This window comes from Oratosquilla oratoria, chromosome 32 (assembly GCF_046742065.1).
Source record: "Oratosquilla oratoria isolate Oo_2021 chromosome 32, ASM4674206v1, whole genome shotgun sequence".
NCBI classification, from domain to species: Eukaryota; Metazoa; Arthropoda; class Malacostraca; order Stomatopoda; family Squillidae; genus Oratosquilla; species Oratosquilla oratoria.
This window is the reverse complement of record NC_134808.1, coordinates 31,879,880-31,899,122: the sequence shown is the minus strand read 5'-3', so window position 1 is coordinate 31,899,122 and position 19,243 is coordinate 31,879,880. Positions and strand designations below refer to the sequence as shown.

The window sequence follows — 19,243 nt, the reverse complement described above, 5'->3', positions numbered from 1 at the left end:
AAGGACGGGACTAATGAACTGTGTCTGTTGAAGAAAAATCCTGACTGTTTTCACCACACAGGTCCATAGGGATGGAGGTAGTTTTAATTAGTAGTAGTAGTAGTTGTTGTTGTTGTTGTTGTTGTTGTTGTTGTTGTAATAGTAGCAGAAGTAGTATTAGTAATAGTAGTAGCAGAAGTAGTAGTAGCAGCAGTAGTGGTAGTATTAATAGTACCAATAGTATTTGTAGTAGTAGTAGTAGTAGTAGTAGCAGCAGCAGTAGTAATAGCAGTACTAGTACCAGTAGTTGTAGCGGTAGTAGCAGCACGAGTAGTAACAGCAGTAGTAGAAGTAGTAGGGTAATTGTACCAGTAGTAGTAGTAATTGTAGAAGTAATTGTAGTATTAATAGTAGCAGTAGTAATAACAGCATCGTCTTCCACCACGAAAGAATTTCATTTAGTGAGGGGGCGACTATGATTTATTCTATAATTAAAGATGAAGTCAATATAACTTCAGAATTAAACGAGACTTGTGCATTCAGTCCTGGAGTCCAAAGCTTCTTCGGTTAATAAAATCATGTAGTGACAGGGCCATGATAGATTGGCTTTTTTTTTTTTTTTTTTTTTTTTTTTTTTTCTTAAGTCCGTCCATCTCACTTTTGCGCGGAATTCCTTCCACAGTGATTCACAGACCGTCTCGGTCGGAGAGATATATTTCACGGTTAATTCCGGTCATTAATGGCAGTATATTTCTTCCCCTCCGAGCACGCGCCCCCTCCCGTTTCGAGCTGTCATTTAATTTCCGTCATTGTTTATCGTCCTTGCAAGCATAAGTCATCGACGAACGAGCCTCTCGCCAGACTCGGCAAAAATGAAAAGAAAAGACAGAGAAAGAAAGAAAGAAAAAAAGATAGAGGTCATTAGCTTCTCCAGCTCAGGGACATTCTCCATTGATTCTCTAGAAGACCTTGAAACGCGATCTGATGCAGATGCGACGGGCTGGCTGAAGGGGGGATTGGGTTCTGGGTAAGTGTGTTGAGGAAAAGTGAGGAGGGATGGGAGGGAGGGGGGGGTCAGGCCGAAGGGGGATTCGACCGGTCAGGGCTTCGTTCGATGTAGGATGGCCTCCACCCATACCTGCATAGAATCCCCCTTTTTACATGGAATTGAATATATACATCCTTCTTCCTTATATGGAGAGTTTTTAATTAAAAGAATTTTAACTGTATTGGAGTTCTTAAATGCCACTTGAATGTGGAATGTAAAAATTGCGACAAATGCTATATTGGTCAGACTGGAAAAGAATTAAAAGTAAGGTTAAAACAACATCAGTATAGCGTCAAGAGTGGGCAAATTTCTAATGCCTTATTTATTCACCTAAGGGATTTTAATCATTGTATAAATTGGGAGGGTGCTAAAGAAATTGTTAAAGATAAGTCATATTTGACGAGAAATATAATAGAATCCAGTCTGATCAAAGATACATTTGTCAATAACTTAAATTTAAGTCATGGTATGTATAAATTAGACAATTTTATTGTGAAAAAAGTAGCCCAAACGTCCGCTGCCGCGAACGGGTCAGGTTGACATTAGATCCTCGCAACCTCTCCTGGTTCCCCCCCTGACCTCATACTCTTTGTATATATTCTTGTGTACTTTTTCTTTTCTATGTACCCTGAGGATGTCTGAATAGACGAAAGCGCTTGGTCATCAGTTTTTATTTTTCCTTGGTGGTTTTTCCGCATATTTAGAATCACGAGTTTATGTGATTTCTCATGCATATATATATATATATGTATATATATATAATATTGTATATTTCGAGCGCAAAGTTACATCAATACACACTGAGTTAAACACAAAAGCATTTTGACATTTATTTTATTACTGGGATTTTCAATTTTTCTAACAGTAGATCTCATTATATGTATATATGTACAAGTATATACTCGTATTTATATATATATATATGTATATATATATATATATATATGTATATGTATATATATGTATATATATATATGGAGGTATACATGGAAGTACAGTAATAGATGGATAAATAAGTTGACAAGAAAACGGTGCTACCACGGGAAATACCCTCATCACACGTTACGGAACTTTGATTTCAGGGTCATTTGTCTCACCCCCTCCCCCTCCCCCGTGGCCATCGCGATGCAAGGAGACCGAGAGGAGTTCCAGTACCTCAACCTCAGGTGCCCCCAGCGAGACTTCGTACTCACCCCCCCCCTCTCTCTCTCTCTCTCTCTCTCTCTCTCTCTCTCTCTCTCTCTCTCTCTCTCTCTCTCTCTCTCTCTCTCTCTCTCTCTCTCTCTCTCTCTCTCTCTCTCTCTCTCTCTCTCTCTCTCTCTCTCTCTCTCTCTCTCTCTTTTTTTTTTTCTCTCTCTCTCTCTCTTTCTCTCTTTCACTCTCTTTCTCTTTCTCACTGAAACACACATACACACAGTGGCAGGTACTATGATGCATAGGTTTCTTCTGAAGAAGCTGAATAATTGGTATATAATTCCTATTTTTTCATCAGTATTTTTGTTCCAAATTCATTTTTTCTTTATACTAATAGATTGTTTTTCTTCAAGAGTATTAATCCACTACTGAATGCAATTTCCATTGCGCGATAAAGTTCTGCCAAGTTAAGATTAACAGTTCATCTCATCTTCATAGTAACTATAGATTCTTTATTTAGAAAATAGCACTGAGGCTCCACCCACAAGTGTCACATGCTGCTCTGTGATTGGTTGATATGGTTGAAGATGTGACAACCAATCACAGTCTAAGTTCGAGGAAAGTTCGGCGCTTTCCCGATAAAATATAAATATAATACAAATAAATAAAATATGATATTTAATAAAATATGTATTCAGTAGTAGTATTTAGATATTCTACTATATTCTAATAAGTATTATCACTGTCTTCTAGGAATCATTCTAATATTACTTCAAACGTTTTTGTAATGCCACTGTAATAATATTACTGTCTTCTAGAAATCATTCTAATATTACTTAAAACGTTTTTGTAATGTCACCGTAATACTATTACTGTCTCCTAGGAATAATTCTAATATTACTAATAAATTTTTGTAATGTCACTGTAATACTATTACTTTTTTCGAGGAATAATTCTAATATTACTTAATACATTTTTGTGATATCACTGTAATACTATTACTGTCTTCTAGAAATAATTCTAATATTACTTAAAACGTTTTTGTAATGTCGCCGTAATAATATTACTGTCTCCTAGGAATAATTCTAATATTACTTAAAACATTTTTTGTACTGTCACCTTAACAATATTAATGTCTTCTAGGAATAATTCTAATATTACTTAAAACGTTTTTGTAATGTCACCGTAATACTATTACTGTCCTCTAGGAATAATTCTGATATTACTTAATACATTTTTGTGATATCACCGTAAACATTCAGGCATGTTTTGACTTCTGCTGTCAAATCCCCCAAGTTAACCCATCCAACATATCCGCCATTTATATCAAGGGAGAGAAGGCTTTTGCCAACCAGCTGAACACCATCTGCCTCCATTTCGTCCGTGACCTCTTTCCACCACCTGTATCCCTCCAATGAAGACACGGCACCAGCTGCACACAACACCTTCTGTTTTACCTACCTTGGTCTCTCATAGCACAAAGGGCAAAGGTGACGTCTTATACAGCAGCTAAATACCTCCTAAATGGGTTATCACACTGGGCTATTTTTCCTCCGACCTCCGATTAATCGGCGATACCGCCCACCTCCAGAACATTTTTCCGCCGTAAAATCAATATGGCAGAATATTTTGTTTTCTCAGCGATTTATATTGAATGTCTTTTGATATGCTATAGGGAAATCATTTTCCTCCAGCATATCAGATTCCTTCACCGAAAGCTGCGGGCTACGAATCTGATCCAACTGTCGGGGGTAAAATAGCCCAGTGTAATACGCAGTAACATACACTCCTTACTTAACTAAACGAATGTACTTCTCAACACCATCAATACTACACCCATACTACCTGTACGGGATTCCAGCTGGATTTCGTTTGCACCACCTGTACATTTCACTTGTAACCACCTGTGCAACAACATGCATACATTAGTACCATTAGCGTACATTAGGTTCTTTACACCACCTGCGCGCTGTAGTAGTACCACCTGTTCTCCAAGTGGTGCTTCTAGACGCTAATATCAGAATGTTACCATCTATGCGTTACAGCTGGTGTTTGATACATCACATGTGCAACAGACCTGTACCACCTGTTCTCCAAGTAGTACTTCTAGACGCTAATATCAGAATGTTACCATCTATGCGTTACAGCTGGTGTCTGATACATCACATGTGCAACAGACCAGTACCACCTGTTCTCCAAGTTGTACTTCTAGACGCTAACATCAGAATATTACCATCTATGCGTTACAGCTGGTGTTTGATACATCACATGTGCAACAGACCAGTACCACCTGTTCTCCAAGTGGTACTTCTAGACGCTAACATCAGAATATTACCATCTATGCGTTACAGCTGGTGTTTGATACATCATCTGTGCAGTAGACCACCTGTTCTCCAAGTAGTACTTCAAGATGCTAACATCAGAATATTACCATCTATGCGTTACAGCTGGTGTTTGATACATCACATGTGCAACAGACCAGTACCACCTGTTCTCCAAGTAGTACTTCTAGACACTAACATCAGAATGTTACCATATATGCGTTACAGCTGGTGTTTGATACGCCACCTGTGCAATGGACCAATACCACCTTTTTTTTTTTTTTTTTTTTTTTAATCTATTGACAACTTTTACCCACACCTTCTCTCCCGTAGATGAGTCTATCCTTTCTTCTTCCCCTTTCAGGCCGACGCCGAGTGCCAGGGAGTCATGGTGCCAATCTCCAAGGACGAATCCGTCGACCTCATGACCTGGGCCTCAAGGAACAACCACCAAGATCTTATCGACCTCCTCCTCAAAAACCAAGACGGAGAAACAGGGGAGCACGGGGACGACGAAGGAGGAGGTGGAGAAGGAGAAGGTGGAGGTGAAGGAGGTGGAGAAGGAGGAGATGAAGAAGGAGGTGGAGGAGAAGCTGAAGGAGGGGATGAAGGAGGAGTAGGAGGAGGGGGAGAAGTGAAAGGAGAAGGAGAGGGAGGAAGAGAAGAAGGAACAGACGAAGTTGACGGCGAAGAGAACAAAGGAGAAGAAGGTGGCGAAGAAGAGAACACAAACGCTGAAGGAGACAACGAAGAAGAAGGAGAAGAGGAACTGAAGACCAAAGACGCGGAAGGAGGAGGAGGAGAGGAGGGAGGAGGAGGAGGAGGAGGAGAAGAAGAGGAGCCCAATGATACCGAGGTGAGTTGTGATGGTAAGTGGAAAAGATCAAGATTGTGCAAGAAAGGCACAGTCGCACGAGCGCTCTTGACATAAAAACACAGAGAGAGAGAGAGAGAGAGAGAGAGTGAGAGAGAGAGAGGTAAAGGGAGGATGGGGCCATCCCTCATCTGAATGAAATATGTCACCACCAACCAAAACAAAATTCAGAAAGTACGTCACCAGATGAAAAGTGGATCACAAGAAAGACTGGTCCGTGCATTGGTGATGTCATTCTGATAACGTCAACCTGATGACGTCACCGCCTAGTTATCAGATCATGTCAACAACCCCATCATCCTGATGACGTACTTTGTAGATTTTCTTAAGGCGATGCATCACTCCTGGCACTGTGCCCATGACATCACCGGGTGCCGGAGTCTGTTCAGAGCAAAGACGGCATCACACTGGGCAAGCTGTCAGTCAACACATAAAGATTCTCTTCAGCGTCAGAGAAAAATCTTGGACTTGGGGATGATTTTGATTTATTTATTTATTTATTTATTTATTTATATATCTGTATGAGACTGTATGAAGACTGTATGAGACTGTATGAAGGAGTGATTGTGCCAACAGCACTGTATGGGGCAGAAACGTGGAACATAAGAGAAGAAGAGAGAAGGAGTTTGAATGTGTTTGAGATGAGGTATCTGAGAAGTATGGTGGGGGTTACTAGGCTAGATAGAGTGAGAAATGAGGAGGTGAGGAGGAGAACAGGGGTGAAAAAGGATTTGGGAGATAGGGTTGATGAAAGAATATTAGGATGGTTTGGACACATGGAAAGAATGAGTGAAGAAAGACTAGTAAAAGAGGTATGGAAGGCAGATGTGGAGGGAGTGAACATGAGGGGACGTCCTAGGATGAGGTGGATGGATGGGGTGAAGGGGGCTTTGGGGAAGAGGGGAATGTCTGTTGAGAAAGGAAGGGAGAGGACGGAAGACAGAGGTGAGTGGAGAATGGTTGTATATGGATGATGTTGTGACTGCATGAGGAGGAATGGGCGGGGGGGTGGGGGGTGGGGTAGTATGTGTGAGTAAATTTTGACGCAGCCCGAAGGGATTTCTCCCCGTCCTCTCCTTATATGCAAAGGGGGACGGAGAGGGGGGTCGCCGATTAAATGAAGCGGCCTTGCTGTGGATGTACTGTGTCTTGCGACACTGCTTCTGACCCTGGGCGGTGGGCAGGGTGCAGGGATGACCCGTCATCCAGGAGGTGCTCAGATGAGAGGAAGGGTGGGAGGGGTGTGGAGTGTATTTAGGGATGAAATGGGTGGGAGTGTTTTTATGCCTTTCCCTTTTTGGCTACCTCCCTTGGAAGGGGGAAAAAGCCTTGGTATATGTATGTATGTATGTATTTATATATCTATTTATTATTTATTTTTTAGAACCTTTACCCATGAGTTTCATTGAACCGTACCGGTTCTTCGGATTTCACGTTAACGTCGGCTTATGGAAACCCTTTGTGCTCTCTATAGGCTCAGCAATTTCGACTCTGTTTGGATGAAGGGGAAGGAAGGGGGTGTGGAAATTGGGGACGGAGAGGACTCTAGTTTACCAGCGCTTCTCTCTCTGTGGACAATCTCGTGCCACAGAGCTATACAGAAGAAATGGTTGTAAGGAGGAGAGGAACTGGGAGTGGGGAGTGAAGGAGTCGGGAAGTGTGGGCGATCTTGCCTAGGTTGTACAGAAAAATGGTTAGGGGGAGGGAAATGGGCGTGGGGGAGTGAAGAAGTCGGGGAGTGTGGGAGTAGGGGCGGTGGGGGGAGAAATGGGGAGTGAAGGAGTGGGGAAGTGTGGGAGGAGGGGAACTGGGAGTGGGAGAGTGAAGGAGTGGGGAAGTGTGGGAGGAGGAGAACTGGGAGTGGGGAAGTATGGGAGTAGGGGCGGTGGGGTAGAGGGGTGATTTAGCTAGGTTATGTACAGAAGAAATAGTTGGAAGAAGGAGAGGAACTGGGAGTGGGGGACTGGGGGACGTGAGGGATGATCTTGCTTAGGTCAACAAAAGAGTGACTGGCTTTTGAACAGTTAAAACAGAAACGTCTATCAGTCAGTCAAGAGCAGGCTCAAGAGATGAATTCCATCAACAGATCGCGTCCGACCTCCGGTAACCCGAACAGATTAACCACTTCCGCATGTGTGTGTGTGTGTGTGTGTGTGTGTGTGTGTGTGTGTGTGTGTGTGTGTGTGTGTGTGTGTGTGTGTGAAGAGAACAAGGGCATTAACCTCAACAATATGAATCTGCAAAGTAGGACAAACCCATATTCCATTAGATTCAAAAGGAAAATTCAGGAGAATATTACAGACAACTCACGTTACTAAATCCCGCTGTGAATCGTATCAGAAGGAAAAAGGAAATTATACGAGTATTTGAGTGGAGCTGACTCAGAAGAGGTGGGGAGAGAAGAGAGGGGAAGTGTAGAAATGAGGGGTGAAGTGGAGAAGATTCTTTACTCATTTCTCAACTATCAGAGTCAAATATATCATATTCTTTTGGGCAAGTTTCAGTTTCATTCAGTGAAAAGATCCCTCTCTCTTCTTTATTCTATTCGCCTTTCTTTATTACTCTTTCGTCTTTTTCTTCCAGAATTCGCCTCCGGACGACGAGGCACCAAACGCCAAAGAGGAAGAGGAGGAGGACAAGAAGAACGAAGAGGAAAACAAAGACGACGAAGAAAAGGAAAACAAGGATCCCGCGAACGAAGAATAAAGTCAATTATGATTTGTAACAATTGGATGTCAATGCATGACGACAAGGCAACAATTTACGAAAGAGAACAAGAAAAAAGATAAAGAAAAAAGAAAAACCGTCCAGTTGATAAAAAAAAGAAAATACTCTCGAGAGAAGAGGATGACACAACCATCCTGAAGACATACCTTTACCCAATAAAGACACCGAAACCTGATTTGTTTCTAATTCGATCCCCCTTAAACCCGATAGCCAAGCGGAACCGGGCACCAGCTTCTGGAGGCTGGAACCCAGAGGGAGGAGATTCGAACCCCCGAGAGTCTCCGAGTGACGTCATTGTTGTTGTTGCCGTTTCCTTGACTCTCCTGCCGAACAGTCTGGTCTCCATAAGGCTGGAATGGTCTTTTCCTACAAATCCCTTATAGAGTGTATACTGCGTTGTTGCCGTGAGTGAGTGTGGACAATGCAGTCTTCCATAATGTGTTGTATAGTATGGGGTGAAGTGTTCCATTCTGAACAGTTATCAACGATGCTGCCATCCAGCCTCTTCTGGTAGCTTAGAAGAGCTGGATGATGACCGCATCGCTGTTTGGCCAGGTGGATTCTGTCCATTCGGGGGAGAGAGGATTCAAAAGGATGAATATCAAGGGGTCAGGCATATATCAATGTATTGTCTTTCAGTATACTAATGGAGCATTGAGCGATATGATTATGGATATGCTCCTGGAGGCTGGTGTCTGGTGGTTGTTGAAGAAGAGAAGAGAGTGTTTATGATTAGTATAGGTATTTGGGTGTTGTTTTGATGTTTCTTGGCGTGCATAGGTGTTTTGCTTTGTAGTGTAGTAGGTGTGCTGTGTTTGTGAAGGCGTCTCATGTCAAGGTGTTCCTTGACTTTGTGGACTTTCGTTTCATGGTGTAAATGATCTGTAGGTGTTGTATTTATGCAGCCTGTAATTGTCTTTAGGCCTTTGTCTGTAGGGTGTCGTGGTGCTTCTTAGTGAGATTAGGGGCCCATCCGGGGCTCGCATAATTCATCACTGAGTGTATGCATTGTTTGTATACTATAGTGATATATATATATATATATATATATATATATATATATATATATATATATATATATATATATATATATATACATATATATATATGTGTGTGTGTGTGTGTGTGTGTGTGTGTGTGTGTGTGTGTGTGTGTGTGTGTGTGTGTGTGTACATATACCCCAAATGTTGTTTCGACAATTGATTTAAGCGCGTTAAGTCTAGGTGTGCATTTTGCAAGTAGAAATTCCTGTGTGTCATATAATGGCCAATCATCGCACACCAGAAACTTTAAGGGCAGAGTACCACAGGGCTCAGTTCTATCCCTCATAGTCTTTAATCTACACGATGCATCCACACACGACACCTCAGGAATACAAATCTCTTCTTACACAGACGATATAACAATTACATGTACACATCGTAACACCGACAAAGCCACAGAAATACTACAATCATACCTCGACACACACAATACCTGGTTCACTACAAATAGACTCAAAATAGTCCCCACCAAATCTACAGCCATACTTCTCATCAACTGGACAGCGAAACACAAATGCATACAACACATCTATATTAACAACATTTTCATACCACATACACATAGACCTAAGATACATTCATGTCATTCAAACAACGCATTGCAATCATTAGTGACGTCAGCAGAGGTATGTAGTCTTAAGTCCCCTGAGCTCGGGCAAACGCTATCATGCCTTGTCACTTCGTAGGGCGGGTAACAACTGAAATATTGAAAAATGTAGAAATAGATAAGTAGATAAACGATGAATAAACAAGTAAATGAATAAGTCAATTGATGATAAATAAGTAGAAAATTGATAGGTAACTAAATAGACAAATAAGCAATTTTTCAGCACATAGTCCTGCTGTCTGCTAACTAAGACCCTGTTCACTTTAGCGGTTTCAATTGCGGCGTTTCAATTACAATATAAGTCAATGGAGGCGTTCACACACAACTGTAGTTTTTTCTTGACTATACGCCTTACATCATGCATCAGAGTAAAATGGGTCGGCTCCGGGCTGTGAATAATGAATTTTGATCTGGCAGACACCCAAGAATTTCACTCAACTTGAGGAATCTCTAGATCTGGTTACTTCTTTAGTTGACTTATCGTTAAAAAAATATATATATAGAAAATTATATATATATATATATATATATATGAGAGAGAATGTGGGTGGGGAAGGGCAAACGAAGATGTGTTAGGAATAGAGTTTATTGCCCTAACGTTGCGACCAACTTGGTCTTCAGAGGACTACAGCATTACAGACGGATCACAATTCTTATATTCGTAGTGAGAGGAAACCCGCCAAGGTATGAGCGTCATGTTTTCCCTTTGGCTAACGATTTGATTATTAGGAAACTTGCTGCTTTCGAGGCTCATAGAACATCTAACTCCCTGGTTCGTCACCTGGACAAATGTGGACATCTACCTGATTGGAACAACACAGAAATTCTACACGAGGGATTTGAGAAGAAAATGAGAAAAACTGTTACTATTCTTATTTTTCAATTTTAGATGAGATACTTCAAGCCCTGTCTCTCTCTCTCTCTCTCTCTCTCTCTTTGTCTCTGTCTCTCTCATTCTCTCTCTATATATTCATCTATCTCTATTTTTTTCTATGTGGGTTAACCAGTTCTTAGTTGCACATGACTAAAATACGCAACTCCATTTATTTTCTTTATTTCATAAATTGATGTTCTGGATACATAGTGGTCCAGTCAAAAGGCCCAAATATGGTGAGAAGCTTTCGCCAGCTAGACCAAGTGGCAAAGACCGGCAATCCTTAATGTGGTGGCACACTAGACTAGCATGCTACCTGCTTTTGTTACTTCGTTTGAGTAGAAACTATTTTGATTAAAGTATTCTAGACTTCCGTAAGAACATTTCAGTTAACTTTTCTTAGTTTGTTATTCAGCTTCTCATTCTATGACGCGAAAGTAATTTGATATATTGGAAATTTACAAAAAACCGTAACCGAGGTCGTTTCTACTCAAAGCAAGTAGCAAAAGCAAGTAACATGCTAGCGAGAAATGGCTAGTGTGCCACCACCATTAGGGTAAAATATCAAATCCCTTGTTGCATTCAATGTACACTATCGAGGTTATCCTTTGTGGTCCCCTGCAAGACCTGCCTATCCCCTGGGCAGGCGATCAAGGGCCTTGGCGCGATGGGTTGCAAAATAAATCCAATACTCGGAGATGTGGCACAGTCGCACTCGCATTATTCAAATACATTTCTGTCCACATTCCCCCAACCCATCCTCCACTCGTCAATTCTGTCCATCCCATCTACTCCCTTCAATTACATCTCTTGTATGGCTAGACACTGATTTATTGAGACACATAAGTAGATGGACATATGAATATGTACATATTCTATTGGTGATAAAACATCAAACGCGAGGTAAGAGTCGGCGGAATGAGAATGCGGTGGTGCCACTTGGAGCCCAGACCCCGGGCCGTGTTGCTAAGTCAGTCCTGGCAACTGTACCCCAATGGATGCTCAGGAAGTTAGGCAGGATTACGAGTTAGAAGTATGCGTAACACTTTCTAAGTTGGATGCTACACAGAGATAAGCAGTATATGTGTGTGTGTCTGCGTGTGTATTTGATTATGTGTGTGTGTGTGTGTGTGTGTGTGTGCGTGTCTGATTATGTGTATATGTGTGTGTGCGTGTGCACGCACTCATGGACACAAATATATTGAATAATTGGCGATGATGTATCTTATAACAAATCTCATCCACTGAGAACGAATAAATCCAAAGAGTAAATAAATAAATCAAGGAACAACATGTAATATATATATATATATATATATATATATATATTATCTTAAAGTTCATTTAACTCTACAACCTTTACTTATTGTTTTGCAAAGTGATTTTTCCCGGTCATATTTATAGGTGAATAAAATCAACTGATTTTAACATCAAAGTAAGGAAATGCAGGAATTTCCACTTTATATCAAGTGCTATCAATTGTATCGGGATATCTATAAATGACTGAGTCTGTAGTAGGATGAATTGAAAATAAAATTTCGCAAATTATTTTTGCCTCCATATCAATGATACATACAGAATCCCACAAATTATGCCAATGGGTATGACAGTTACCATACCATACATATACCAAGGGCCGTTTCCCCATTACGAAAGAGGTAGCCAAAGTCAAAAAGCATAAATCCACTCCCACCCATTTCATCCCCACCCACTCCACTCCAATTACCAATCTATTCTTTTTTTATATGTACTGATAATCATCGAGTACTTAAATCTATTATTTCTTTCAATGTAGGGAAACAAATGTAAGTGTCCCGATCTATTCTTTTTTTATATGTACTGATAACCATCGAGTACTTGAATATATCATTTTTTTCAATGTAGGGAAACAAATGTAAAAGTGACCCAATATATTCTTTTTTATATATACACTGATGACCATAGAGTACCTCAATTTATTAATTTCTTCCATGAAGGGAAACAAATGTAAAAGTGTCCCAATCTATTATCTTATATATATACACTGATGGCCATAGTACCTCAGTTTATTAATTTCTTCCATGAAGGGAAACAAATGTAAAAGTGTCCCAATCTATTATTATATATATATATATACACTGATGGCCATAGAGTACCTCAATTTATTAATTTATTCCATGAAGGGAAACAAATTTAAAAGTGTCCCAATCTATTATTATATATATATATATATATATACACTGATGACCATAGAGTACCTAAATTTATTCATTTCTTCCATGAAGGGAAACAAATGTAAAAGTGTCCCAATCTATTATTTTATATATATACACTGATGGCCATAGAGTACCTCATTTTATTAATTTATTTCGTTAAGTGAAACGAATGTAAAAGTGTCCCAATTTGAAATTCTATGATTTAAAAATGTGTCATATTTGTTCTGCTTTGATCCTCAGGTTTCGGATAATAACGAAAGACGGCCGCCATGTGCTGGGGGTGGGGGAGGGGTGGGGGTGGCGATGGACGTGTCTGCCAAAATCAACGAAGTGTGTTGCGAGTCTTTGCTCAAAGAATCTTTGAGGCTAAAATCACGTCGACAATAAATAACCACACAAGACAAATAAATACGTGTCGATCTATTTTTATATTTCGATAAATTGATGTTTATATATATATATATATATATATATATATATATATATGTATGTGTATGTTATATACATACATAGATATATGATATATATGTCAAAAAATCACTTGAACACGTGATTCACAAATGTACAGATCACATGGAAAATGAACGACTGAAAAAACTGAGCTGTTTTGTCTGTATTGACATTTTCACGGTACCTTGAAAATATTAATATAAGTCAGTCTTTCAATTTTCATGTGATGATCTTTACATTTTTATATATATATATATATATATATATATATATATGTATATATATATATATATATATATATATATATGTATGTATGTATGCATGTATGTATGCATGTATGTATGTATGTATATTCGAAATATTATTTCTGACTTTTCTTCGGAATCTGTGCACAAGTGACGGGACAAACCACCGACCGGCCCATTTCTTCCACCTCCTACTTAACCTCCCAGTGACGTCACTGCGAAGGCGATAGCTGGGGCGAGGGCAATGCCAAGGGCTGGGACGGTGAAGGTGAAGGTGGAAGAGGAGGAGGAGGGAGAAGGGAAAGTAGGACAATGAGTAGTAGAAGGATGAAAAGGTGGAATGCAGTAAGGAAATTGCATACTGCACTTCCTCTGTAATTCGATGTTTCTTAAGCTGGGAGATGGTAGCATCATAAGAACATAAGAATAAAGGAGACTGCAAGAGACCATAAGGCCTATACTACGCAGCTCCAAGGAGTGCTGAAATAACTCATAGGGGATTCTTGGAGAAACCCGTTCCTTGTAGTTATGCAACAGCCAGAGTGTTTGCAGTCAGAGGTATAGGGACTGCTACACGACTTAGACATTACTACAGTGAGTGTTGAAGTCGGAACAGGTTTGGGAACGTTCCTTTTTATGCACTGCCTACTCCTCTTAACCTAAGCGCAAACTGAGACGCAGGCGAAACAGGCGACGCAGCACAGGCCAAAGCAGACTTCTGCTGCTTAATTGAAGTGCTGAGTTAATACATCTACAAGCGTTTCAAGTGAGAGAGAAGCTAAAAATGTACTTAAGTTCAGCAACAGGAAGTCTGCCATTGCCCTGTGCTGCGTCCCCTGTGTCACTTGTGCCTCAGCTTGCGAAGGCTTAAAGGAGCATTGGGAATGTATAAATCTACAAAACATACATTTAGCCAAAATCAACGTATAAAATAAAACGTATGAAATATATAGAATATAAAGAGTTGATTAGGAGTTGACAAACTATTTGGACATAACCCGTGGGTATCATTATTTTCATACCTTCCAGTGATTATCGCAGGCATTATATTCTTCCGATTTAAATCGAAATTGCGATTTTTTTTTCTTTTCCTGATAATGATCTCGATTTTTTGTCATTAATTCCCGATTGTAATAACCGATCCCGTTAAAAAAAAACTATTTTGTTGTGGTCGAATAATTTTTGGTTGATGTGAAGTTTTGGGCGATTCGTATGTCGGCTGTACCTGTGTGTAAGCGGTTTATTTTGTGCTGGCCCGCAAGTGATTCGTTTTGTGTAGCATTGCGTGGTGTGGTGCGCACGTGTACGTATAGCAAGGTGATGACTGGGGTAGATTTTATTTTGGCCGAATTATATGGATAGCAACTTCAAAGGAACAGCTTGCATGCGTTTGTTTAATAGCGATTCAGCCCAGGGCTCTCTATTTTTTTTTTTTTTTTTTTTTTTTAATCGTGCATGTGCTCGTGTACCTCAGCTCAGCGATATAGATCTCGACATCGGTCTTTTCCGAACTGTTAGTTCATGTATGTTGGCCCTGGAATTGGAATAACTTTTTTGACACTAAGATAGCATCTAAAGCTAAACCAAATATCATAGATAGGAAGGATGAAGCGAAGATGAAAGAAATAGATGCAACTGTACATGACAAGTGGTCGTGGGACTGGATGCTGCGGCCGGCAGCGGCCGGCAGTGGCCGGCGGCGGCCGGGACATTAGCGACAGAATGTATTCGGAAGACTGATCAAGCTGGGAAAGCCTATTGTGAATGGTCTGCATGTCTCATAACTTACGGAAAGGGTGGTTTTCAGGTAATCAAGCAACACATGGGCAAGAAAAAACAATTGGAAAATAAGAAGTTGAGACAAACAAACTACAGGCTTAGCGGTAAGTTTGTGATTAGTTTCATATTATTTTCAAATTGTGTTAACATCCTGTGGCTGGCATGATTCGAGTCAATTGATATTGAGATTCTACCTTGCACGCAAAATCTAGATTTTATTCCAGTTCTGAACAAGAGCAGTAATCATAACCTAGAGCACAGCTGTCCTTTACTGAAATTCAGGTTTGTATGTTTTTCAAAACATGTCAGGAAAAGGGATGAAGGGACCTAAGTCATCCAACCCAGTTTTTTGCCTTTACAGTTATATAAAAATTTCCCTCCAAAATGCTTTCTAGACATCTTTAAATTTGCTCATGAAAGAGCAAAATTGTAGGGGCCCTGGACCCCCGGCTAATGTAGATTTTTTTTTTTTTTTTTTTTTTTTTTTTTTTTTTTTTTTTTTTTTTTTTTTTTTTTTTTTTTTTTTTTTTTTTTTTTGTATGGGTTACCCACTATCATGCCTGGATTATCGTTCTCTGCATAGTTAAAAAAATGTTCCTTCATTCAGCGACACTGATCAAACTCAAAGCCCCTTTGCAAGCACAATGCGCCTCACGTATTTCATTCTGGCTAGCATCGCAAATAGACCTAAATTGTTTACTAAGTATTGTTGTCTTATATCACGTTTGTACGATACGATACTCGTTAGATTGTTGTCGCCACTTCAAGTTATAAACTACCATTCAGGTGATAACAAATTAAGTTTCTGTTCTCATCAAAATTTTTGATATGCTGTGGATGCCTTCAGACGATTTTATTCAGCCAAGGAAAACCCTCTACGCAGCGAAAGGAATAAACTTTGTTACCAATATTTATTTATTCGTTTGCTTATTTATGTTTTTTTTAGATCTTTTATCTATTCACTTATTTATCTGTTTACATATCTCTCTAATTATTCGTTTATTTTATTCAATTAATTAACTAAGATTTATACATATAAGTAAACAAATATGTAGCTAAAGTAGACAAGAGAATGAGAAAACAAATTTATAGACCAATAAGTAAATAGATAAATTAATAGATAAATAGATACATAAGTAGATCAATAGATAGACAAGTAAATAAACAAAAGAGGCGATAGAGAAGGTATAATACAAAATAAATCTTATTAATCCTAATAGGAAAAATATATATAAACGATTCCGCTTGGAGACATATCATCTTGCGGGAAAAGGAGCGACAGCGGCGACATTTTCATCAAGTACTGATCGGATATGTGTCACAACTTGACATTCACGTTATCAATGGAACGGAAAGCTGCCAACCACATTTCCGGGGACGGAACATAAATCTTTTAGTTTTTTGTGGATTTGGACGAGGCGCATGAGATGGTTGACCCGAGGTAGAAGGGGAAGTCTTTTGAGGATGGTAAAAAAAAAATAAGTGAATAATACAGCTTGTGTAAGGATACGTAATGGAGAATGATTTGTCTGAAGTGAAGTGGAATTGTGCTAGGGTTGTGTATTTTTATCATTGTTTTCCAGTGTATGAGTGTACGACATGGAGAGTGATTTGTCTGCAGTGAAGTGGAGCTGCGTTAGGGTTGTGTATTGTCACCATGGTTGTCCAATGTGTGAGGGTACGGCATAGATAACGAGTTGTTTGAACTGATGTTAAAGTGCGTTAAAGTTGTGTGTTGTCACCATGGTTTCCAAGGTGTGAGCTCTTTGAAGTAAAGTTAAACTGCATTAAGGTTGTGTATTATCACCATCGTATGCTGTTTGAAGTGAAGTTGAATTGCGTTAAGGTTGTGTACTGTCATCATGGTTGTCCAGCGTGTAAGGGTTCGGCATGGAGAGTGAGTTGTTTGAAGTCAAATGGAACTGCGTTAGGGTTTTACATTGTCACCATGTCTTTCTAATGTGCATATGGATCATGGCGAAGATGCTAAGCAGAATTTTGGAGGTAGCAAGTGAGAGTGAGGGGAAATAAGAGGTGGGCTAATTGCTATTTGTGTGTAGCACTACACTTGTAGTGCCACACAGCCAGTGCAATTCCGTACAATAAAATTCTCTGGTCGAGTCTTTTATTGATTATAAAAAAAAACGGAAACTAATTGCAAGTTTGGATCACCTGCATTGGTCTAATCCAACAACCAATCAGCGGGCAGGTGACTCTCAAGCCCAGCCCCAAGCTACAAAATAGGCGACATTATGAAAACATGACCTCTTGAATAACAAAAAAAAAAAATTAATTTAGGTAGTACCAACAAAGGAGGAGGGAAAAACAGTGAATGCTTCCCTCAGGATGAGCACTCTCAAATCAGTGAGGGATAGAGATAGATGGATAGATAGATAAACAGAGATAAAGAGAAGAAGAGAGAGATAAGGGGGATTGAAGTAGAAAGAACAAAGGAGACAGAGGAAGAGAGTGGGAAATAGAAAGGGAGAGCGAAGGAAAGAGAACTAGAGTTAGACGGTGAGAGACAAATAAAATAAAAATAAAAATGACAGAGATAAAAAGAGAAAAGGTAAGACAGTGAGTGATGATGATGGTGACTATGACGATAATGATGATGGTGATGATGAATATGAATATCATTATTATCATTACGATTATCATTATGATGGTATGTGGGTCGTGGAAGATTGGAAGCAACAGGAGAGGCAGCGAATGGCGGGATGAAGGGGTAAAGGCTGTAATGAAAGAGAATAAACAAGCGCATGTGGGTTGGTTGCAAGGTAGAAAAAGGTATGAGAGTTACCAGAAGAGAGAAAGTGATGGGCCAGCGCTTGGAGATGGTTAGTAAGAGTGAGGACAGTGGATGGCGAGCCAGTTGTTGTTTGCGGATGACACTGTGCTTATAGCCGGGTCAGAATAGGGTCTAAGACAGCTACTGGAAGAGATTGGGAGGGTATGTGATAGGAAGTTGAAAGTAAATGTGGGCAAAAATAAGGTGGCGAGATGTACAAAGAGAGAGGGTGGCAATGAGTTGGAGGTTAGTTTTAAAGGATAAAGGCTAGAGGAGGTGGATAGTTTCAATTTTCTTGGGCAAGATGTAGCAGGGAATGGAGGAGTTGGGGTGGAGGTAAATTATAAAGTAAGAGAAACAAGTAAGTGTTTTGGGGAATGAAAAATGTCATGATAAGTTGGTATCTAGGGATGGATGCAAAGAAAAGGCTGTATGAAGGGGTGGTTGTGCCTACGACACTGTATGAGACTGAGAGACCTGGAATTAAAGGTAGGTAGGAATCGGTGGGGTTAAACATTTTTGGCTGTCAGGCCTACTGTGGAGGTGCTGGGTCTTGCTTCATTTCCTCTGACCTGGGCAGTGAGCGGAGGACAGGAATGACCTTTCATCACTTGGAACTAAGATAAGAGGGACAACAGATGGATGTGCTGTTAGGTGCGAGACTGAGGGTTGGGTTCATGCCTTGATTGCCCACCACCTCATGTAGAAATGATTTTGCCCACCGTGTCATCATTGAATGGAATAAACTTCCAGCCAATCCAGTTGAAGATAATACAGTTCGATGTTTCAAAATCCATTTGGATAAACTCCCTGGAATTTTTCAAACTCACTTGGATAAACACCTTATCATTTTTCAAAATTCACTTGGCAAAAACCTTGGCATTTTTAAACAATTATTTGGATAAACACCTTAGCCTTTTTCAGAATGCACTTGGATAAACACATTGGTATTTTTTAAAATGCACTTGGATAAACACCTTAGTATTTTAAAAAATGCACTTGGATAAACACTTCAGCCTTTTTCAGAATGCACTTGGATAAACATATTAGCATTTTTCAAAATTCACTTAGATAAACATCTTAGCATTTTTCAGAATGCACTTGGATAAACGTCTTAGAATGTTTCCGGATACACTTGGATAAACATCTTAGCATGTATCAAAATGCACTTTGATA

The 19,243-nt window shown here is 39.7% G+C and overlaps 1 protein-coding gene across 1 annotated transcript in view; it reads left to right on the top strand.

The window, feature by feature from the left end:
- Positions 1-8,227, top strand: part of LOC143017635 (uncharacterized) — a 148,311-nt gene extending 140,084 nt beyond the window's left edge. The window contains exons 7-8 of the mRNA XM_076172422.1: positions 4,847-5,338; positions 7,940-8,227. Of these exons, the coding sequence (XP_076028537.1) occupies positions 4,847-5,338; positions 7,940-8,062 (615 nt within the window). The 3' untranslated portion in view covers positions 8,063-8,227. The remainder of the gene's footprint in view (positions 1-4,846; positions 5,339-7,939) is intronic.
- Positions 8,228-19,243: the final 11,016 nt, after the last annotated feature.